The sequence below is a fragment of the Sceloporus undulatus genome, chromosome 4 (assembly GCF_019175285.1).
Source record: "Sceloporus undulatus isolate JIND9_A2432 ecotype Alabama chromosome 4, SceUnd_v1.1, whole genome shotgun sequence".
Lineage (NCBI taxonomy): Eukaryota > Metazoa > Chordata > Lepidosauria > Squamata > Phrynosomatidae > Sceloporus > Sceloporus undulatus.
The window spans coordinates 102,882,758-102,906,911 of record NC_056525.1 but is presented as its reverse complement, the minus strand read 5'-3'; the positions used below and the strand labels follow the sequence as shown (position 1 = coordinate 102,906,911).

Genomic DNA, 24,154 nt, shown 5'->3' with positions numbered 1-24,154 from the left:
ACTAATAAACCTGTCTCAGTTTTTAATAAAGCCCTGGACTTCAGCAGGATACAACCTCCCCTTTTTACAAAGCTGGAAGTAGCAGAAAGGTTATTTATTCTTTTGAAAGAAGGCAATTTAGGGCATGAAACAGACCTGGGAGGGAAGCCCTTACATGGTCAACTACACCCTGTGCATGCTTTGGAGGAGCAACTGCCTGTTTTTATGCCTTTTTTGTAGAGTGAGAGGGTGTGAGTGGCACATATAAAAGACATATGGCCTTTTCATTTAAAGCAAAACACCCAAAATTGGTGGTATCAGCCTATTTAGAGTCATAATGAGGTTTGGAAGAGTATGAAAAAGATGAACACGTCTGAATAAACCTAAGAGGGCAAAACAAAACCTCAGTCCAATGACAACTTAAGCATATTGACTACTAAGAGACATGGAAAACCAACTGGGAAGAGATGGAATGAAGACAGCAACCTGAACATGGTTGTTTTGTTTTTTGTTTGCAAGTTCCAATTATATTGTTCAAAAGAGGCAGAAATTTACCAGTTAAATAGGAAGCAAAATATATCTTGTAACAACGATGATCAACTGATTTACTGTGGCATAGTGGCTGGAATCAAAATGTAAACCACAGTACGCCATAGATATACTCTCAGCCCTCTGTATCAGACTCTCTGCTGATACCAAAAAACACAGGACTTCAAGTCCCATTAGCATCAATGGACACTGATGTGCTCTTGGCTGTGTCATCAGTGTGGCTGTGTGCGTGTGCATTGATGACAATAGGGTGTGGACATCCATGGATGCTTCAATCTGGATGGCTAGCCTGCCTATACGGAGGGTGATTGTATTTCATTTTCAATTTGTAACGTGTTAAGACAGTGCATACAATGACTCGATGCCAGGTAACAGCTTCCAGAAAAGAAACTTTACTTAAACCCAGCCCTGCATATTTCAGTCCCCCTGTGAATTTTTCACCAGTTCGAATCTGTTTTTATGAAGCGAGACAACCTTTTAGTCTGCCTTACATATACATCAGGAAAGGCTTATTCAGTAGAGTCAATATAGTACAGCAGATTTGATCCTCAAATTGTTTAGAATTCAACTATAAATCTTAACACCTACAAGGCTTTGAATGTGCCTTAAATACTGTATGAATTAACAAGGAAGGATTGCCACATTTTTATTGAATGGGAATTTGTGAAAGATAATTATAACACTGAAAAATGGAAGATGAACGCACAATAATGACCAGGAAATATCTCAAAGATGACAATCTAGCTTACATGGAGAAGCAAGTCCAGTGTTTAAGTCACAAGTTCTCACATGTCAAAAATCCAGCCAATCTATTCATTGTATTTGACTGAAAATCAAGTACAGTAGGCGCAAACAGCATGAAACCCAAATGCAATCACACTGTAAATATGAAGACTGCAAAAACTAGTGCTTAATTTTAAGAGAATGTTCTGCCTTAACTTCCAAATTTCCTTACTCATTCACCAAGTGGCTCATATGTCGAGAAAGAGAGGGCTAAGGAAGGTGTTCACTCTACAATTTTCTCCAATTTATTCAGGAAAAACTGTGTCTTCACATTTCCTCAAGCCATAATCCAAAATATCTTAGTTGGGGGAATCATTTGTTTTTTCTTTTAGTATCAGCATTTTTGTCTGTTATAGTATTGGACAGCAAGGCTATGAGTAACACTTAAGTTGGTACTGCTGTGTTTGATGAACAAGACTTTTTTGTTAAAGAGGCTAATAGAATATAATCATTAGTAATAATACAATTAATATTAAAGGCCATGTTTAGACTTGTGAATATTGTTGCCATGACTTACTACTCCCATTTACTCATATCTATTTGAGAGAGAGAGTTATTTTGCATTCCCAAATTGAAGATAATATCTGGAATTTAACTTAGAACGACCAAAAATATAAACAGGTTTCTATATATGTATTTTCCCCCAACCCTGTTAGAAAAATAACTGAAAAGCTATTTTTGAACTTCTGGTATTTTTAAGCTGTTTATATTTTAAGCTTAGATGAGCTCTGCAGAATTGAAAGAGAGATCAAATGTACTTTGATGGAGAACAAGAAATCCTGCAAAGTTAAAGTAGGAAATGAATGGTATAAAGATTTCAGTTTTCTTGGCAGTTGGGAGTTTCAACATTTTTCTAAGTATCAAAAAGCCCCAACCAGACAGTCCAGGCCTATACAGGCTCAGCAAAACTGGGAGAAATATGCTTTATAGATACAGAATGAAATGGGTTAACAGTTACAGAATTCTTGGTAGATGGGCCACAGGACATGGTAGTCTTGTATTTAACAATGTATGGCTTCATCATGTCTCTAAGCCTAGTAGCAGTAAGGTAAGCAGGCAAACCACACTCCAAATAATTGTTGGAGACCAAAGTGATTGCCCTTGGTGATTCAAAGTGTGAGAGAGAGATATTAAACAAATCACACAAATGCAGAGAGTTCCGTCTGGGCAGAGCACTTGTCTCAGTAGGGTCTCTCTCAATCAATGGTGATTCAGCAGGACAGAGACAGAAGCCAGTAGTAAATATCTGTTTTGTACTAAGAGTGTTGAAGATACTGTATAAAATGCAAAAACAGCATGTCCCCTGCATGGAAATATGACATCGATAGGAAAAAAAGGCAAGAAGAGGGTGTTTAAAGAGGCATGCAAACATAATTAAATCACTGGTTTTGGTGGCAGACTTCAGGAAGAGAAGAGATGAAGGATGACAACAGACAATCATAAAGGAAAAACTTCTACCGGATGTTAACCACAGAGTCATACAAGAGGACCTACAGATACCTAAAGAGGACTCTAGGCATCTGTACATTCTCCGGAATAATTCTACTGTAAAGATGCAGCAGAGGATGACTACAGAGTCACACTGGAGGACCTAGAGATGCCTAGAAAGAACATATGTTTTTTTAAGTGGCAGGGTCACATCTGCAAAAAATCACAAATGTGGAGAGACAACAGTATAGGATGGGTTTTATTTTGTTGGTCATGTTAGAGGACCTATATAGGCACAGAAAAGTATTCACTCAATTTAAAAATAAATTATCAGACCTGTATTTGCTTTTCCCCCACTATGCAGGGTGGGAAGGATAGTGCTTCCCTAACCTCTACGAAAGTTGAGGGGCAATTGTAAAATTAAAATAGATCTTGATCAACATAACTTACCTGATCTTGTAGAGACATAACAGGATTATTTTTGGTTGTGTTGATATGAAGAACATGGTACTTGTTCCGTGCACAAAGATCATAAGCAATGTTTGTAAAAGATGTGCTTGCAGTTTTAGGTACTCGATTATAAATGATCACTACATTTTCATCTTCATCTGGAACTACATCTGATCGAGAGCCATCTACTGTATGACGTTGTTCAATTTCTCGGACTTCATGTTTTGCAATAGCTCTCTCTGTCAGAAGAAACAGAATATACAAGACATTATTATCAGCGGAACCAGTTTTTATATAGTAAATTTATCTGACCAAATCTTCCTTAAATGTATGTTAAAACATGGTGACCAAAAACATAAAACTAAAATTTCCATTCAGGGTTAAAAAGAATAAAAGTTTGTCTTCTGAAAGACTTTTGCCACAATAATTTCCCCCACAAATCAATCTAAAAATAATTGCTATAAAACATCTAGCACTTTTCAATGATAGATAGATGAAATGATATTGCACATAATATGAATTTTACAGAACATTAGCTACTGACCATTCAGGGTTTACTCAATTAATTGCAAAGAAGAACTGAAATTTAGATAAAGCGGATGTTGTGCTTATTTTAATTAAGCCCACTCCCCTGTGTATGATATTACAATGAATGGCTTTGCAAAATCCAATTAGATATTAATTGCAAGTCTGATAAGAATAGAAGTGAAAGCAGCTTACGACATGATCATCATTAAAGGTACAAAATGCCAGACTTGAATACAAAATGTAACATATGAAAGGGAAAGGCACAGGAGAAGCACTTGTAGTCCTTGATCTGAACAGCAGAGAAACTGGGCCACCATACTTTTGTAGAAGTCTACATCATCCTCTCAAGCAACTGAACTTATCTCAAGGAATAGTCTGTAGCAGCGTCCAGCTTAAATGCACCTCTATGTGTGTATCCTGGGTTCTTCACTTCGGGGTGGCCTGAAAGTATACTACCTCCCCTAACAGCCACTTACTTGCTGCTGTTTGGTCATACAACTGCTCTTAATTTATGTCAGTAATTCAAATCCTTGTACCTAAAAGTCTCTGAAGAAACACTCAAGGATGCTTGAACAAGCTCTAATGATAGTCTCAATGCTCTCCTTGGCTATAGTCATTCTGTAGCCTCTCAGTATTAATTTATATACGTGTGTGTGTGTGTGTGTGTGTGTGTGTGTGTGTGTGTGTGTGTCATATCTCATACATTAAAAATAATAATAAGAAAACTGTTAGATCAGGCAATCAGAAGTTCAGATATCCTAATTAACGGTTACTTACACAATGTCATATCTATTCCCTTAGGGCATATTCAATATGGTAGAGTTTTTAATTAATACAGTACTAGCCTTTTCTCTCCATTAAAGGTTTATCAGAATTTCCAACTAGGATATTCAGATTAACAGAACTGAACTCTTTCATGTCGGCTTAAAAGGTTTAAGTGATACATAATGTTGGGAGAACAACAAATTCTTTTCAGGTTAGCACCAGAAATGGATGGCAGACAAATCCTGAGTGTGATGGCTTTTCTCTTATTCTTCCAATACATGTATAAATACTTCTTCCCCTCTTCCGTTGTTTTCATCAAGATTTTATACATTAAAATCTTGATTTCCATCAAGATCTTAAACGTTAAGACTCTTATATACTAGGTAGATTGATGTTTCACCCTGGCCTCTTCCAAAACCCTTTTATCTGTTATTTCTGCCTCTCTCAACTGGCCCTGTTCCTAAAAAGCAACTGATATAAGAATTGCCTTTCCAGATTATACCAGAGTTCCAGTCTGAGCAAATATAGCATATGTTATCCAAGTGACCAGCCAAATGCTACTACAAGAAAACAAAATATGAAGATGATGCAATGTCAATCTCCTGTCCACATATTATGGCTGCCAGGGCAGTATATGCAGGCCCAATTTGGCCATCCTGGCTAGTAGCCAGTGATAAACCTAGCCTTCATGAATTCATCTATTGTAGCTATCTGAGCCTGTGCATATCCAGTAAAAAATTCTCAATGAAATCCCAAGTTTTGAAAATACTTAGCAAAAAACCCCATCCCCCTGAATATATTTAATGATGACCAGGGAATAACCATGCATAGCTCTTTATTCATTCATTCAATTTATATCCCACCTTTCTCCTGTGAATGGGACTTAGGGCTCTTGCGCTGCTGAACAAGATTACAGCAAAAGCAGAGGGAGTGAAAAGAATAAGGCTGGTGGTAATGAAATTGCTAACAACTAAGCAGAGTTTCGGAATTTCCCTATGGCATACCAGATGGATATTAAATTGCTTTTGAAAACTATTTGCATATTTCTAGATTTGACTGCTGGAAATCTAGCACTGCATACAACCACCCTGGTATATTTGGAACCAAAATGTTGTATATTAAAGCTCAGAGTAATAAAATAGTTGCTCATCAGGTCATCTGTGGTAATGCTCTCAAACAACCAGATGAGATCCAAGTCTCTTATCACTCCAAAGAGCTTGCTGACCTTAAACTGAAGCTAAACAGCCTGCTGCATTCAGAAGGGTACATGACAAATCTATCTTCCCCAGTTTCCAGGAGACAGGAGGAAAACATCTTGCCATTTTAAAAAAGGGGGCTAGGTTTTAAAAGAAGTGTGTGAAATTCTCAATTCCTATCATTGAGAGGCAGGGGGAACAAACTAACTACTACACAAAATAACAAAATGAGGAAAAGGGAAACAAGAACAACTTCCAACTTGCCAACTAATGGTTATAATTATTAAATTATTCTACTTTCTCTAAATATATATATATGTAAAATACACTTCTACATTTTATTCCATCCCACTATTCCTCAAATCCAAAAATTTCTGTTCCCCTCCAACATTTTTTCATAAAATCATGCTTTCCACCAGTTTCAAGGAGAACAACTCTAAATACTCTCTTCAGAAAGTTGTTTGCCCTGTTGTTTCCAATCTTATATTGAAGACTAGAGGGAGAAAGCCCTTACGACAACTGTTGGAAAACTCCTCTGTTCAAGGAACAACATCATGGAGATGGTGGGTAAGGCAAATAACATTATATTATTTTATCTGTTAATCCTTCCAAAGACAACACACCCAGAATTCTTCCAACACAGAAAGTGTTGTCAGCTGGTTGGCAGGGAGGGGCAATTCCGCTAGACCAGGCTCTGTGGATTGTGTGTGTGTGTGTGTTTTAATAGAGTTAAACAAACCACAATAGTAGTAACAGTGTTTTATCACTGCCAGACTTGGGGAGTGGGAATGAATACTGAGGTCAAGAGGGGGAAAGGTTCATGTCATGTACACTGATAGGAAATATGGAATGGCAGGGAAGAACAACTGATGCAAGTGGGGCAGGATTATTCCTTGCCCTCATGTATTTGTAAAGCTGATTAAATGTATGAACAAAATAACTGATAAAGAAAAAAACTGACATGCATATATAAGGAGATGAATGTATGGACAAATATAGTGGGGCCTTGGTATCCGCTGGAGTTCGGTTCCAAGACCCTCAGTGGATACCAAAATCCGTGGATGCTCAAATCCCATGAAATAAAATGGTATAGTAAAATGGTGTCCCATATATAAAGTGGCAAAATCAAGGTTTGCTATCTGAAATTTATAATTTTTGGGGATATTTTCAAGCTGTAGATGCTTGAATCCGTGGCTAAAGTTGGAGGACCAACTGTAATAAGACATAAAGTTCTCTTCCTTCTAGAACTACCTTCTTTTCAATCAGCAAGCAGCATGCAATTCATATACAAATAGTTTGCAGGCCTTGGATGCAAAAGGATGTGAGGCAATGAATCGGTTGATGCTATCAACACTTCCAGTGCTAACATTTGTTTCCCCTCCATTCTGTCTATGGATTTAAATTATTATATTTATGCAGAAATTACAAAATGGAATTTTTGATGCTTTTTGTTTTATTTTACTTTGTTCTGTTGCTTACTGTCTTTCATTTTCCCTTTCATCATTTACCTGAAAAAAAATAAGAAGTGTAAAAAATAAGCACAATAAAACCAGTATGTAAATAACTTTGTTTCTTTGAAAGGTGGTGAAGTGGTCAATAGTATTACATATAGAAAATAAAGTAGGTCAGGTATAGAAACCCAGCATTGGCTGAAGATACATCATTTGGAATTTGGGGGAGACAGAAAGTAGTAGAGTAGTAGTTTTTTAATCTATTATTTGTTTCATTTAAGTCCCCTTTTCTCAAATGATCTCAGTATGGTGTGCGTGGCTCGTCTACTTCCCACTTTATCCTCACAATAACTCAATGAGATAGATAATGCTGTGAAACAACAACTGGTTGAAAGTCACTCAGTAATTTTCATAGCTCATTAAGAATTTGAACCTGGATCAGCCAAACCAGAGTCCATGGAACTGGAACACTGGCCCATGCAGATGCTTCTCATCAAGTATGAAACAAGTTCAAACTCCTTTTTGCTTCAGTATCTTTTCACTACGAACTCCAACCTATGAATAGTGTTTCTACTTCTCTTCCTTTCACGGACTGGTCAACCTACTGCCCTCTTTCACCTTTACTTTTTCTTCTACTTTGTACCTTATTAGCACACAGAGAACTGAAAACCATAGGGATTAACTACAAAATGGTCACATATGAAAAATAATGGGCCAAGAGTTCTTTTGTTCATATAAGTCACCAATACATTTTCTGTATCAGAGAAGAACAGGTTGCTTACCTGTAAAATAATAATAATAACAACAACAACAAAAAACAACAACAAAATAAAATTTTTATTTAGACCGCATTCCGCAATGATCAAGCGGTTAACAGTAAATTGCAAAACAATACTAAAATTGCAAGCCTCTCTCCCCCCAAGATGGTGGTTGGAGGAGGGCTCTTGGTCTTCCAGGCCAGGCCTCTCTCCCCCTCAAGATGGTGGTTGGAGAGAGCTCTTTGTCTCAGGCCAGTCCTCCCCCTCAAGATGGTGGTCAGGAGGAGGGCTCTTTGTCTTCCAGGCCAGGCCTCTCTCCCCTCAAGATGGTGTCAGGAGGAGGTCTCTTTGTCTCCAGGCCAGCCTCTCTCCCCCCAAGATGGTGGTTGAGGAGGGCTCTTTGTCTTCAGGCCAGCCTGCTCTCCCCCCTCAAGATGGTGGTTGGAGGAGGGCTCTTTGTCTTCAGGCCAGGCCCTCTCCCCCTCAAGATGGTGGTTGGAGGAGGGCTCTTTGTCTTCAGGCCAGGCCTCTCCTCCCCCTCAAGAGGTGTTGGAGGAGGGCTTTTGTCTCGGCCAGGCCTCTCTCCCCTCAAGATGGTGGTTGGAGGAGGGCTCTTTGTCTTCACAGCCAGGCCTCTCTCCCCTCAAGATGGTGGTTGGAGGAGGGCTTTGTCTTCCAGGCCTGGCCTCTCTCCCCCCAAGAGGGTGGTTGGAGAGGGCTCTTTGTCTTCGCCGGCCTCCTCCCCCTCAAGATGGTTGGTGAGGGAGGGCTCTTTGTCTTCAGGGGCCTGGCTCTCTCCCCCTCAAGATGGTGGTTGGAGGAGGGCTCTTTGTCTTCCAGGCCAGGCCTCTCCCCCCCTCAAGATGGTGGTAGGAGGGGGCTCTTGTCCTGCGCCAGGCTCTTTCCCCCCAAGATGGTGGTTGGAGGAGGGCTCTTTGTCTTCAGGCCAGGCCTCTCCCCCCTCAAGATGGTGGTGGAGGAGGGCTCTTTGTCTTCAGGCCAGGCCTCTCTCCCCCTCAAATGTGGTTGGAGGAGGGCCTTGTCTGCGCCAGGCCCTCTCCCCCCAAGATGTGGTTGGAGGAGGGCTCTTTGTCTCAGCCAGGCCTCTCTCCCCCTCAGATGTGGTTGGAGGAGGGCTCTTTTTTCAGGCCAGGCCTCTCTCCCCCTCAGATGGTGGTTGGAGGAGGGCTCTTTTCTCCAGGCCTGGCCTCTCTCCCCCTCAAATTGGTGGAGAGGGCTCTTTGTCTTCAGGCCAGGCCTCCTCCCCCTCAAGATGGTGGTTGGAGGAGGGCTCTTTGTCTTGGCCTGGCCTCTCTCCCCTCAAGAGGTGGTTGGAGAGGGCTCTTTGTCTTCCAGGCCTGGCCTCTCTCCCCCTCAAGATGTGGTTGGAGGAGGGCTCTTTGTCTTCAGGCCAGGCCTCTCTCCCTCCTCAAGATGGTGGTTGAGGAGGGCTCTTGTCGTCCAGGCCAGGCCTCTCTCCCCCTCAAGATGTGGTCAGGAGGGCTCTGTGTCTTCCAGGCCTGGCCTCTCCCCCTCAAGATGGTGGTTGGAGGAGGGCTCTTTGTCTTCCAGGCCTGGCCTCTCTCCCCCTCAAGATGGTGGTTGGAGGAGGGCTCTTTGTCTTCCAGGCCTGGCCTCTCTCCCCCTCAAGATGGTGGTTGGAGAGGGCTCTTTGTCTTCAGGCCAGCCTCTCTCCCCCTCAAGATGGTGGTCGGAGGAGGGCTCTTTGTCTTCAGGCCGGCCTCTCTCCCCTCAAGATGGTGGTTGGAGAGGGCTCTTTGTCTTCCAGGCCTGCCTCTCTCCCCCTCAAGATGGTGGTTGGAGGAGGGCTCTTGTCTTCCAGGCCTGGCCTCTCTCCCCTCAAGATGGTGGTTGGAGGAGGGCTCTTTGTCTTCCAGGCGCCTCTCTCCCCCTCAAGATGGGTGGTGAGGAGGGCTCTTTGTCTTCCAGGCCGGCCTCTCTCCCCCTCAAGATGGTGGTCGGAGGAGGGCTCTTTGTCTTCCAGCTGGCCTCTCTCCCCCTCAAGATGGTGGTTGGAGGAGGGCTCTTGTCTTCCAGGCTGGCCTCTCCCCCCTCAAGATGGTGGTTGGAGGAGGGCTCTTTGTCTTCCAGGCCTGGCCCTCTCTCCCCTCAAGATGGTGGTTGGAGGAGGGCTCTTTGTCTTCCAGGCCTGGCTTCCCCCCTCAAGATGGTGGTTGGAGAGGGCTCTTTGTCTTCCAGCCGGCCTCTTCTCCCCTCAAGAGGGTGGTTGGAGGAGGGCTCTTTGTCTTCCAGGCCAGGCCTCTCTCCCCTTCAAGATGGTGGTGAGGAGGGCTCTTTGTCTTCCAGGCCGGGCTCTCTCCCCCTCAAGATGGTGGTGGAGGAGGGCTCTTTGTCTTCCAGGCCGGCCTCTCTCCCCCCTCAAGATGGTGGTTGGAGAGGGCTCTTTGCTTCCAGGCCTGGCCTCTCTCCCCCCTCAAGATGGTGGTTGGAGGAGGGCTCTTTGTCTTCCAGGCCTGGCCTCTCTCCCCCTCAGATGTGGTTGGAGAGGGCTCTTTGTCTTCCAGGCCTGGCTCTCTCCTCCCCCCCTGTAAACTGTGGATCTTTGAGTGGTGATCTATAAAGTACACAAAGAGGCCATATGAACTTGACAGTACATCTCTCAGAACCTTCTAGAGTATGTATCAGGCTGGATGGCTATGTGTCAGGAGCGTTGATTGTTCTTGTGGGTATGGACTGATAGCCTCTGCTTGTATGTAATATGTTTTTGGGGCTAGCCCCTCTTGCGGTGAGCAATGTTGCCAAAGATCTCTTGAGAGATACTTGTCGCGAGGAACCCGAGAGAGTTGGGATAGGTGGAATGCATGTAGATGAGGCACAAGGCTGTTTTCTCCTTATCTAAAAGGAGCTCCTTAATATTGAAAAGTGTTTACAGAAAGTCTGAGGGTTAAATGTGTGTCAATGAACACACATGATGTTCTGCCCTCTTCTGGACAGAAGGCATTTAGAATGACTATTCTTCGCTGTATTTTGCCACCTCTTATAGGAAACGAGGGGGCTGAAACTCCACAGGTGGGGAATGGGGAGAAAGAGAGACTGAGCCTTACCAAACCAAATGTAATTCAGAGAGACATTAAGTAAGTCCAAGTCAAAGTCAATAAATCCATAACCAGAAGACCAAGCCAAAACATTAAGTCTGAAAACCGAAGACTGAAATTCTACCAAGTCAAGCTGAGAAAGTTGTTCAAGAACAGTTCCCGATGATGGTTGTTGCTGCAACGACAAAAAAGAACTTAGGAATTGAGAGGCAACCACAAGAGTCAAGGAGATGGGAGGTGCTACCATTAAATGCATATTACATAGTCTAGAATACTGAAGACACACTGTGCAGCTGTAGATACCCATGTGTGTAAGTCACATAAACTATGAAGAAGAAGAAAAAAAGATCTGATTTCTCCTCAACATTGTATTACACTTGAAAAGGGAAATTATTTCTCTTTTTTTCAAAAAAGAACAGAATGACTGGCTCAATTTATAGTCAAACTGAGAGCCCAACGAATTCAATGCTGCAAATCATTCAGTGACTATCAAAAAGCTTAGAAAGGAGTTAAAATCAACTGATCAATCTCTTGCAAGCTGGAAAACTGGCAATTATCCCTTTGGAACAGGCCATAGGGTAAAAGACGATCAGGGGCAGTAATCACTAGATCTAGTGGCCAGGCTTTGCATAGAGGTGATAACCAAGTTTACTAAAGTCGACTAATAGTGGAATTATCCCAGGAAAGTTTTCTGATGCAGGTAAGGCTAAGCAGTTTCACAGCCATTCACGTGCTGAACTTTACAGTGTAACTGACAGCTGATAGCAGGTTTTTCAGCTTAATAGCTTTTTTTCCCCTCAGCTACGCTGCACAACATCAAAAACAGCATGCAAGCCAAACAGCTTATTTAATCAGGAAGGTAGAGATAATACATCCAACAAGTACGATGCCTTACACAGTTTAAAACTGGGAAATTCAAATGATGCCACCACCCCTTTTTCCAAGTGTTTCTTCAGCAAAAATGAAATGCCTCCTCTCAAACAATCCTTACTGACCTATTTTCAAGAATAAATAGCAACCTCTCTGTATCACACTTACCCCACTGACTAACAATCACAATGAAAAGACTGGATCATCGGAAAAACATATCCATGTGAAGGACCAGAGGAAACTTGAAAAAATAAATAGATTGTTTTCAAACCCCGTTCTTCTCAAAAAGAAAAGGGAGATGGTGGACATTTTTTTTCAGAATTAAATGTTTAAACAAGTGCTTACATATTTACTGTCCCAAAAAATTTCTAAAAACAGGTAAGAGGATTTTTTTTAATGTAAAACAGTATTAGGCCACTATATTTCAGGTCCTGGTTCATTTTCCCCATTTTTACTGAAATAAGTGCATTATGTCTTCTTGTCACTGGAGCAACATTATTTTCTCCATTTTACTATTGCTGAATTTTCTTCTGTTTTATGAGGGAGGGTCTGCTGCCGCAAACTGACAAAACCAAAGTGTTCATATTCTTTTACAAAACAAAAACCCAACCCTTATGTGATAATTTTCAGTTTTGGTCTTGTTTTTGGATTTTTAAAATTCTTTTTTTTGGCAACAACTGGTAGTATTAGACAACTTTATGCCTGTACAGACTGCCAAAATAAGCTGCTCTGGGTCTCTTTGGAGGTAGGCGTTTTAAATGAGTGCATGCACCAAAATCCGGAAGCTTCACCAAGCTGCCCCCCAGTGCTTAGGAAGGAGTGTGGCTTTGGTGCGGCCTCGGACCTTAGGACCCATGCATCATTTAAATAGCATACCTCCAAAGAGACCCGAAGCAGCTTTATTTGGGCAGTCTGTAACAGGCCATTGAAAGCAATGGTGCAACATTTTGTGCAATGATTACACAAGTGAATTCAAAATACTTGCACAAACATGGGCTTTATGAAAGCAACAGAAATTTTGCATCAGTGGAATATACCTCTGACTGTTTTATGTGTGTCTCAAGTTCTTGTTGACTTAAGGTGACCCAATGCATTTCATAGTGTTTTCATAGCAAAGAATACAAAAGTGGTTTTGCCAGTTTTTGCCCTGAAATTGCTTGCAGCACTGTATGGTGGTCTCCCATCCAAGTACTAATCAGGCAGACCCTGCTAAGCCTCCAAGATCCAACAGGATCTGTGCCTTTAGGATGTTTTAGGCCATCCATAAAAGTGTCAATATTTTGTCCACTGAAAAGATGCATTAAACTAATAAATTGAATTAAACTCACTCAAATATATTAGATAATATTCTTATTTCTGCACTTGTATTCTGCACAAACATTGAACTGTCAAGAACAGGTAGCTAGCTGTTCTTCAGTTGGTCATCGCACATCATAGAAATGGTAAATAATGATCTGAGCAATGCTATGCCAGTTCAAGAATATGTGCCTTATGTATTACTAATGCAACGAGATAACATTGACACATCCCACAGTGCCCCTGACATCAATCATTTTGACTTTCAGTCAGCCCAACAATCCCTAAAGCTGTTCAACACGAGTAATTTCTGAATACAGCTCCAGGTTAATTATATTTATTTATCAGTATTCAAATACAGTGGTGCTGGGTTAGAAAGTAATTCGTTCCGCGGCCGCTTTCGTAACCGAAAGCCTTCGTAAGCCGAATTGCCATAGGCGCTAATGGGGAAAAGCCGCGATTTCCGTGCGAAAAAGCCGAAAAAAGCACCAAAAGCTTTTTCTTAACCCGAAAAAAACATTCGTAACCCGAAAAATAATTCCCTATGGGATTTTTCGTATCCCGAAAATTCGTAACCTGGGTATTTCGTATCCCGAGGTACCACTGTACCCCGCTTTTATACATCATCTCTGGAGCTAGAAAGAAGTAAACAGACAAACCAATACTAGTCACTCATCCACACTATTTACACTAATGTGGCCCTCCAGTTGATCTCAATCTTCTCTCTTTCTGTCTTTCATACCAAGGTTACAACAGGAATGACTTATTGACCTTAACACGGTTCATGATCTGTGAACTTGGGCCTGATGCAGACAGGCCAAAATAATGCTGCTTCGAGTCACTGCAAGTATGCTGTTTAAAGATCATGTGTCCTAAGAGTCCAGAAGCCTCACCAAAGCCACGCTCCTGACCTAAGGACTGGAGTGGCACTTGGTGCAGCTTCCAGACTCTTAGGACACATGCATCATTGAAACACCATACCTCCAAATTGACCTGAAGCAGCATTATTTTGGCCTGTGTGTATAGGGCCTTAGGAAGTAGAAGTTCAAGAGCATCTCCAAACAGATATATTTTAGTCGTGAACAGCAAAGACCCCTCAGTGCCACAGAATAAAGAGACAAGGATGGGAACCATGTCTTTTCAAGGTTACAGTAAACATGATTCTATAAGTAACAAATGGGCCACAAGAGCCTATTTTAATGCAACAAAGCAGACTGGCAGTAGGTGTCATCTTTCTATATGATTTGAAGTGATTCCATGTAAACAGCCAGTGCCTCTCAATTTATTAATCTAAGGGAATGGACAATTGAGAAAGAATAAATTAACTGTCATACTCTCTAATAATATAGTGTTACAGTTTAGATTTTAGGAGTGTTAGCAAATGGCAAAATTTAAGTAAAAGGGCGCTTTGCTTCCCACAGCACTTAAACCACTGACATCACACACTTGATCCTTTCAAAGGACCATTTTAAAAAATCGCATAAAAACAGATAATCTGCAGCTCAGAATAGTGTTGGATTAATAATAAAGATGATGGATCAGCTATTTCCAGGTTTGTGAGTGTGCGGATTACTAAGGCTGGAAGTCATGCAATGTAAATGTCAAATTTAAAAGATTTTATGAGCCATAGAAGGTATCATCCAGCAACCCTCAGGTGAATTAGTAGACAAATTAGATTGGCAAAAAGAACAGAGTAATTTCAGGTGAAATACAACAAAATACTAGTTCACTTTTTATCCTCTGTGATCTGCAGATTAGGCTTTTTAGTGCTCAGAAGATGATGATCATCATCCCACCTTTTGCCCAGGCCTGAGATCAAAGCAGCTTACTAAGTGAAAAAGATACAAATAAAGTTCACATCACTAAAAGTGCACCCAAATTAATGTACAATTAAACTATCTATAAATTAAAAGCAATTTAAAAAATATAGCCATTAAATATGAAGAAATAAAAACACACAGCACATATCAAAAGTATTTTCCTTAAAAATAGTCAGTTCCCCAAAACTCGAAGCAACAATAACAACAATCTTCACCTGGTGCCAAAAGAACGTCTAGCTTTTCTAGGATAAGAGTTCCAAAGCCAGTAGAGTTATTTTTTTTATTTCACCCCTGCCATACAGAGAAAGGTACAAACTTTACTGATCCAGGTGTACTGAATTAAATGCTATTGTTTAGCTCTGCCTGTGTTTAAAATAAATTTAATTTGTATGCATCTAGTATGTGGGACCCCACTGTGTCTCATATAATAATCTATTCAGCAAACTGTGAACAAAAATCAAGTTCTTTTCTGTCTCCTGTATATGTACTGTGTCACATGTTCTTCCAAGTGAAGGATAGTGCAAGAAGTTGAGCTGTCACTTCAAAACCATTGTCTACTGCATACATGTAAGTTACAAAGGGGACAGATGGACATGTTGCTTACCTGTAACTGTGTTTTTTGAGTGGTCATTTGTGAATTCACAGAAATGGGTTTTCTGTCACCTGTGCAGAGACATTGGACATGTCTGTGCAGGTGCAGGATAACCCATTTTGTGTGATTCATAGAACCACGAAGGAGGAGGACAGGCTGCTTGCCTATAACTGTAATTCTTCGAGTGGTTATCTGTGCATTAACACAAATGGGTTATCCTGCGCCTATGCAGAAATGTCCAAATGTCTCTGTGCAGGCGCAGAAAAACCCATTTGTGTGAGTCACAGAGACCACACAAGAAGAACAACAGCTGAGTACACATTTATATGAACTATAAATATGTTGAATGTAACAAATGAATGCTCCATATAGATCTGGATGGCCTCAGCAAGAAAGCTTCTCATGCATCCCAACAAATCACCTAAAAATTAAAAAGCTGTCAAGACGGATCCTCCGGCAGGCCTTTCCAGATTAACCATCCCGGCCTGGGCTCCCTGATCCCCTCTTTCCTCTCGTGGCCCCATCTTCAGTGATGGTTGAGGATCTCCGGGGACACCAGGTTTTTTAGTTGTTTTAACTATATTTTATGTTTGGATATTGTTTTTTAATCTGTCATATTTTTATATACTTTTATAAGGAGGGGAGGGATTATAATGTTTTTATTTTATATTTTTACTCTGTTATAATCACGTTTGTCAACCGCCCGGATTGGTTCGCCACAGGGCGGTATACAAATAAATATTATATTATATATTATTATTATTATTGTTTGTTGTTGTTGTGGGAGGGAGATCTCATAAATATTATACAAATGTGCACCGCACGCACCACACACACACAATCAGACACGTACCATACTATCACCAAATATAAAGGTGCACCCTTGAGAAAACACAATACCAAAGAATTTTCACACAATTTCTCAGAAAAAGTTACAAATTAAGGTGCAATACATAAAGAATCCAAATTTTCTAATTCTTTTAATTTACAAGCTATTATGAAGATGAGTGTGCTTCAGTACATGTATTACTGTTTGTTGTTAGATACCTTTGAGTTGATTTCAAATCATGGCAACCCTGTGGATGAGATATCTCCAAGACACCCTATCTTCTATCTCTCTGTTCATATCCTGCAGGCACAGGCATGTGGTCTCTTTGACTGAGTCAAACCATCTAGCGCACAGCCTTCCGCTATTTCTACTGCCTTCCACCTTTTCTAGCATCATTGTTTTTTCTCATGAGTCACTTTACCTCACAATGTGGCCAAAGTATGACAGCCTCAATTTAGTCATCTTAGGCCTGTTACAGACTGCCAAAATAAAGCTGCTTCGGGTCTCTTTGGAGGTATGCTATTTAAATGATGCACGGGTCCTAAGAGTCCGGAGGTCGCGCCAAAGCCACACTCCATTCCTAAGCACTGGAGTACAGCTTTGGTGCAGCTTCCGGATTCTTAGGATGCATGCATCATTTAAACAGCATAACTCCAAAGAGACCCAAAGCAGCTTTATTTTGGCAGTCTGTAACAGGCCTTAGCTTCCAAAGAGAGTTCAGGCTTGATCTATTCTAGAACCAATTTGTATATCTTCATGGTTTTCCACAGTATCCTCAGTACAGTACCTTTTTCCAGCACCACATCTCAAATGTACCCACTTTTTTTACTGTCCAACTCTCACATCCATATATGGTGAAGGAGAATATAATGGCTTGAACTATCCCCACAAGTGTTCCGAGTTACGATATGCCTGTACATTTTGTGATCATATCCAGTACTTTCATAGCTGTCTTACCTAATCCTAGTCTTCTGATTTCTTGGCTGCAGTCTTGGTGCTGATCAAGATTCAAACCAAGGTATGGGAACTCTTTGATTATTTCTATTTTCTCATTATCTTTGATGAATTCTTGTAAATCTTCCATGGTCATTATTTTTCTTTTTTTAATGTTCAGCATTAATTCAACCTTGGCACTTTCCTCCTTGACTATCTTCAGTAATTGCTTTAGGCCTTTGTTGATTTTTCCTAGTAGTATTGTATTGTCTGTCTATCTTAGTTTGTTAATGCTCCTTCCTCCTATCTTCACTCCTCCTGCCTCTGAGTCACAGCTTGCTCCACATACAATATTTTCTGCATATAGTTTGAATAAATACAGTAATAGTATGCAGCCTTGCCTGACCCCTTTTCTCATTTAGAACCATTCTGTTTCTCTGTATTCTGTTCTGACAGCAGCCTCTTGTCCTAAATATACTTCCAGACAATCAGATGTTGTGGCATTCCCATTCCTCTGAGTGTAAGCCATAGCTTTTTGTAATCAATGCAGTCAAAGGTTTTGCTGTAGTCAATAAAGCACATGTAGATTTTTTAATACAGTGCACCCTCTCCTTACACAGGGGATCCATTCTGGACATCCCCCGCGTAAGGCAAATTCTGCATAAGATCAAGCCCCGTTTATTTAAATGGGGTGTGTTCCTGTGGTGCACGCCATGGGCGCATGCCCCATTCACCATATTAGGGCTCATTGTACGCATGACCTCAAGTCTGCCTATGGCAAACCCACGTATGGCTTGGGCACGCTGTAATTAGTTGGCAGATCTGTATTTTCAAAGATTAAAAATGATTAAAGCCATACTTCTGTGTGTGTGTGTGTGTGTGTGTGTGTGTGTGTGTGTGTGTGTGTGTGTGTGTGTGTGTAAACACACATGCACACACGTCAAACTTATGTATTGGAAAAGATCCAGTACATATTACTAAACTGACATAATGAATAAACAGAAATCCTTCTTATATGAATATTTATGAAGCACTTCCAATTCACTGTGCATCAGATAGCATGATGACACCCTCTTATAGAGTTGTCAAGCAACTGGCTGGTAAATGAACTCCATCATATCACCATGCCACTATACAGTTATATGAAACCACCACCACCTGGAAACTCTTCAAAAATCATCTTTGCATGACACCATCACATTTCTTCAAAGTAGTTCATCACATTGATACCACAGCTTCAGACTTCAGGCACCTGTTATATATAATTATGAAGACCAAAGAGAGTTCTGTATTCTTGTATTCCTAGAGTTACAAGCTCTGCTTGCAGTAGCCACAGTGAAGAAACACAAAAGATGCATGAATATCTTTGTAGTTACTTTTAGGTTGATGAAAACACTAATGAGATCATGCTTCCAAGACTGACCCTTCTGGAGAGGTAGTTGTAAATTAGGCATAAAAATGTGTTGGGAAATGCCTTTACCTCATGGAAAAGAGCATTTCTGTACCCTTCCACTTGTACTACAACTTGTTCAAATTCTTCCACAAGCAATGTATGAAACTACCACAGAACCTCTTAGCACCATAAAAACTTTCATATTACTACTAGTCATACTTTAATATGTTGAAATGTTTATGGTGTTTATAGTATTCAGGGAAAAGCAATCTGGTGGCAGATTTTAATTCTAATCTGTCCTGTTTCTTAAATTCAGCCAGATGAAATCAAACTCCAAGAAATGAATTACTCTGGACCACACTAAAACCTCCAACTCTCTAGTACCTAGTTTCACATTTGATTCTAGTGTGCTCTTTGCAAAAATTATTAATTACTGTTGTAGTCACTTTACTATAAATAGCATTAAGCTAACAAACCAGTATTTACCAACTATGTCCGAAGTGTATACTTTCTCCAACAGCAAGAAAAAAGCATCTTTAGAAGAGAACACAAATACCAATGATGATAGCTTATACATCGAATTATTTTCACACTCCAACAAACGCACCTGGTGCTCTGTGCTACTGGTAGGCAAAGTCAGCTAAGATAACTCCAGCTGGGCTTTGATATCATTAAATACAATCTAATGCAGCAGCTGTCTGAAAATTAGAGCTAGTGATGCTGAAAACCTGCTAATGTTTCATTAGCATCAGATAATCCATTTTAAAAAAATCACTTCTGGGTAACTCTAAGATAGTACGGGTATGCCGCACTCTATGAAAAGGTGCTAAAACTTAAAATGTTCTTAATGCTAATATCTTCTGTGATTAGTAGTATCAGAGTACCTCTAATAGTATTTGCTTTTGCAGGACAGTCACATTTCCAGTAAATGCTGCCCTTTGAGTTGCCATCCCTTTAGTCGTACATATGTGACTGCATACTGTATGTCCAATATGAGATATGGGGCTGTAAGCAGTGTAAGAAATTCAGTCGCCCATCTCCAGATATTCCTGCTTAGTTCTGTATCTGACAATTTACAGAAATAATGGTATTACGGTAGAAACAGTAACTAATTTGTTGTTTAATCTTTTCGTTTACATATACTGCATACTGATGGTTATATACAATATATAGTTCTCCTCCCCTTTTCCTATATAGTGATTCTAAATAAGTGTGTAGAATCTATGAATAATGTTATGCTCATGTGACAGAATGTGCTAATGACTGGAGGCAAAATTATTTCCCATTCTTGCTGATATCTATGTTTCACAGTAGAATTCATGACCTCTGAGAAGGACAATTGTGAAACCACTAAGCATGGTCATTAAATGGCTGCCTACAGCACTATACTGAGCATAGCCACTTGTTGAATCTTTCCTGATCACTGTGTCATTCACACTACATGGATATTCTAAAATCAGTGTTCCTTTCAATAGAGAATAGTGTGTTTGCACTGAAGCTCTGTGTGGAATCTGCAAACAGAATTTTGTAGCAACTAGCTCTTAAGCTTGAAGGGAAAATTAGCCAACCGCGTGCACAGGATTCAGTATACAGCAAGAACTTGGCTGACAGGCATTATTACTCATCACACGCAACCAGGCTAAGTGCTGAATTAGGAGCCAAGAACTGTAATGTTTTAAATTCAGAGAAGAGTTTTGCTGGAAGGGAGGAGTTGTTTTTCACATTAAAATATCTAATGCCACCCACATACAAATTAATCTACTTCCTGATTCCAGAAATATAGGGCAAATTCATAAGATTTCTGAAATACTCTGTACTGTGGTACCAGAAATACATACAACTGTTGCTTAATGGTCTGCAGTAGCCAGACATCTCTGGAGTGAGTTAAAATTCAGGGTATCTATCAGCCCCCATCCTTACTGGCATTTAGAAAATCTATGAAACACAATTTCTTCTTTGGTCCTTTCTTCTATTGGGGTGGGGGAGCTATAACATTGTGTTAGATTTTAGTCTTCTAAATACCATATGCACAATCTAAACATGCAGATGAAATATTTGCCTGGCCTTGATGTTTCTTATTATTGACTGTGCTTACTGATTTTATTTTAATTTTTCTGTACGACTATATTATTATATTGGGTTTTATTATATAAACCACTTTGGGAAACATAAAAAAGGCCTATAAATAATTTAAATACAAAAAATGAATCTGCAAGTCACATTTTTTTCTTTACTCAACTCAGTTATTGCATACCTTCTCTGAAAGGTCTCACAGCCTCGCACTTTATTTTAGATACATGGGTCATATATACAGCAACTACGATACAAGTTATACCATACTCAGTTATACATATCTTGGTTTTATCTTCCCTTTCTCCTATCCCTGCTTTTTCTCCTTCCTCTTGTCTTCACAAAGTAAATGCTGCAGCCTTTTGCCACAAAGCTGCCAAAATCTCAGAGCATCCAGTATACTGCCGATACTATATTTTTTAAAAAAATCACTCCCAAAATATCAGATGAACCTGATCAAAGAATACATTAGTAGTGAGGAAAGAGTTCAGAAAACATTAGTGTATCCAACACTGACAGGTCTCACGGGAGGCCAAGTTATGTTATTTGACAAATGAACAGTATCCCAAAATAAAAAGGATTCAAAGATATGTAGATATGCAGATGAAATACATTTGTAAAGTACTCCAGCTGTGAACAGTGAGTGGATGCTTTCACAAGAGCTTCTGGGAGTTAATCCTGTTCCATGCCAGATTAAGCTTCTAATTAAAACAGTCTTCCCTGTCTGCATAAGATAATACTTTTGGCTGAAAACCATCTCTCTTCACACACACAAAGCGCAAAGTCACTTGAATTCAGCTTGACCAAAATATAAACATTAAATGCCTCAACTGTATTTTGGCAGGCACACTGTATGTTTTTTCTCCATAAAGAGGAGTATGCAGAATACAACAACCAGTGGAGGCCATAAGGAATGTCAACTTTTATTTTAAAAGCCATCATAGTTGCAGATTTGTATTTCAGACTCCTTCCCCTGCCCTGCTCTGCTACATGAAGATTAAATTTCAATATCCCACCTGGCCATCAACTCATTCCTATGGCCCTTCAATTCCTTTTTACCACCTGTTTTCCCCCTTCTTGCCATGATATTGCTCTTTTACACATGACCCTCCAAATTCCCCCAAAGGAGAGTTCAGAAAAAGCATTTACGTGAAGTAGATTTAACATCTAATTTTAGTAAATGCTGATGGATCTTTAATAATAGTCTTCAAATCCAAATTCAGTGCTTTGCTTTAATACCAAAACAGTTTAATTTCTTACTAATCTCCTTTGCCACTTTCTGAAAGAAGAGGAAAAGAACATTAAATATACAGGCTTAGGAACACAGGAAGCTGCCTTACAGCAGGTCAAACTATTTATCCAGCCAGCCCAATACTGTCTACACAAAGAGTGGGCATCATACAGCTCATTGCCTCCAGGCAGCCCCCAAGGCTCACTTTTGAGCCCTCACACCTCCTTCCCAAAAAACATACAGTACTGCTACATTGAAGCAGCAAACTGTACCACTGAATTACAGTGGTAACCATCGAGTCTTTTCAAATAAGCAAAACATGCCATCAAAATTCAGTAGCAACTGTTTCTACAAAAATCAAAGCTAACAGGCCACAGAGCAGGGGTGACCAAAGTGCACCTCATGGACCTTGTGTGGTGACCAAGCTCTTCCCCACCTGATTTTTTTCAATGTCTCCTACCCAGGTCAGTGGTTGGCAGGGATGTTGATTCCGCCATGGAACGCCCACCCCCTGAAATTCTTTAAACCTAGAAAACTCTAAAAGGCCCAATGCCTGCTACAGGGCAATTCTGCCATGCACTGGGATTATCTTGACCTGTTTTAAACTGAGAAGAAGTGTTTTTTTAAAACCAACAAGCAAACTGAATGTTAACGTTTGAGTTGCTTCCTGATTTTTAAAGGATCTAAAACAAACCATGGTGAAGTTACCACCCCCAGCCCTGGGTGGGGTCGTAGCGAATGAAGCTCACAAACCACTGGCAATTGCCTTCTACTGCCATAGTGGCTAGGTATCAGAACATAATAAATCTATCTGTCATCTTGCTAATGGAAATGCTGTTAATTTTGTTAGTCTATTACTAAAGCACCTAGCTTAACAAATACCCCATGTTTTGCAAAGCGTAGCTTAGCAGGTTATCTCCTCCTTGAGCCTTGTAATTTTCTGAATACACACATGTGAATCCTTTGAACTTGAGCAGGCTCTTCCAACTTCAGCAGGCTCTTTATAGAGTAATTTTTACTTTGATACTCAGCTTTTAACACTTGCACTGCTAAAATTAATTTTGTTTTATCAGCTTCTTTAGAATTTCACCTGCCAATTGTTTTGTCTTTGTAACTGAAAATGGTATAGCTCAGTGGTTCCCAACCTTTCTATGCCCCACACACCTAGAAATGTTAGAATAATGTTTGCACACACACCCCCACACACACACAAACACAAAACTAACAGCACAATTGAAGTTAAAGAAGTCTAACTTCTAATTTTTGAACTACACATTGAGCAGATTTGTTGCACCCTCTCCAACCGTATGGGAACCTCTGATATACCAATTTGCAAAAAAGTCACATTACCTAGTTGTAGCAAATGCAGCATAACATCTTGTTGAAAGTAAAAGCAGAAGGGGGCAACTGCAGCAGGCAGTAACCACAAGTCTTCCATTTTCCACTACTGAATTTTTCAGCCAATCTTGACTATGGTAGTGGTCATGGGAATTGGGTGTGCCTGAGGTAGTGATCATTCTGGAGGTTTCTCTGCTTCCCCAAATAATTGTTTTGAGGGGCTGCAAAAAGAATCTGAAAGGCTGTCTACAGGCTCCAATTTTTCCATTCCACCTTCAAAAGTAACAAATTTATTGCAGTATGAATGTTTGTTAATACAATGGACACAATGACTACTAATACTTATCTCATTATACAGTACGTTTGTTAGATCTTAAGGTGCCAGAAGACTCTTCATTCATGATATAGCACTTCTTTCCCTTAATATACCAGTCATTTATTCTTTAAAAAAACACCATCCTGATTGTTAATTTATCAAGACTCTTGAGCTTATCTTCGTTTTACAGATTGAGAAATAATATAACCAACGTCAAAAGGCTGGCAGAGGTCATGTGGTAAATTGGTGGCAGAGCCAGAATAGATATAATCCTTTACTTTTAAGATTAATTTCTTGGTGACATTTGCTCTCCCAATAATTCTCCAAAGTTGGTAACTGAAATTCTATTTTTGTCCTATCTCTGAAAGGATAAGCTAAAGTGTGTAATTAGGAATAGATTAAAATTGGAGAACAGAAGTACCATTAGACCCAAGAAACACAGTTGTCACTTCTATCAGCTATAGATGGTATTTCTACTCTGAAAATGTTCTGGTTTATATTA

At 40.2% G+C, this 24,154-nt stretch overlaps 1 protein-coding gene across 1 annotated transcript in view; it reads right to left on the bottom strand.

Annotated features, from left to right (window-relative positions):
• HS2ST1 (heparan sulfate 2-O-sulfotransferase 1) overlaps window positions 1-24,154 on the bottom strand; it is a 104,204-nt gene that overhangs the window by 18,934 nt on the left and 61,116 nt on the right. Inside the window, 1 exon segment of the mRNA XM_042462417.1 lies at window positions 3,190-3,428. Within this exon segment, the coding sequence (XP_042318351.1) occupies window positions 3,190-3,428 (239 nt within the window).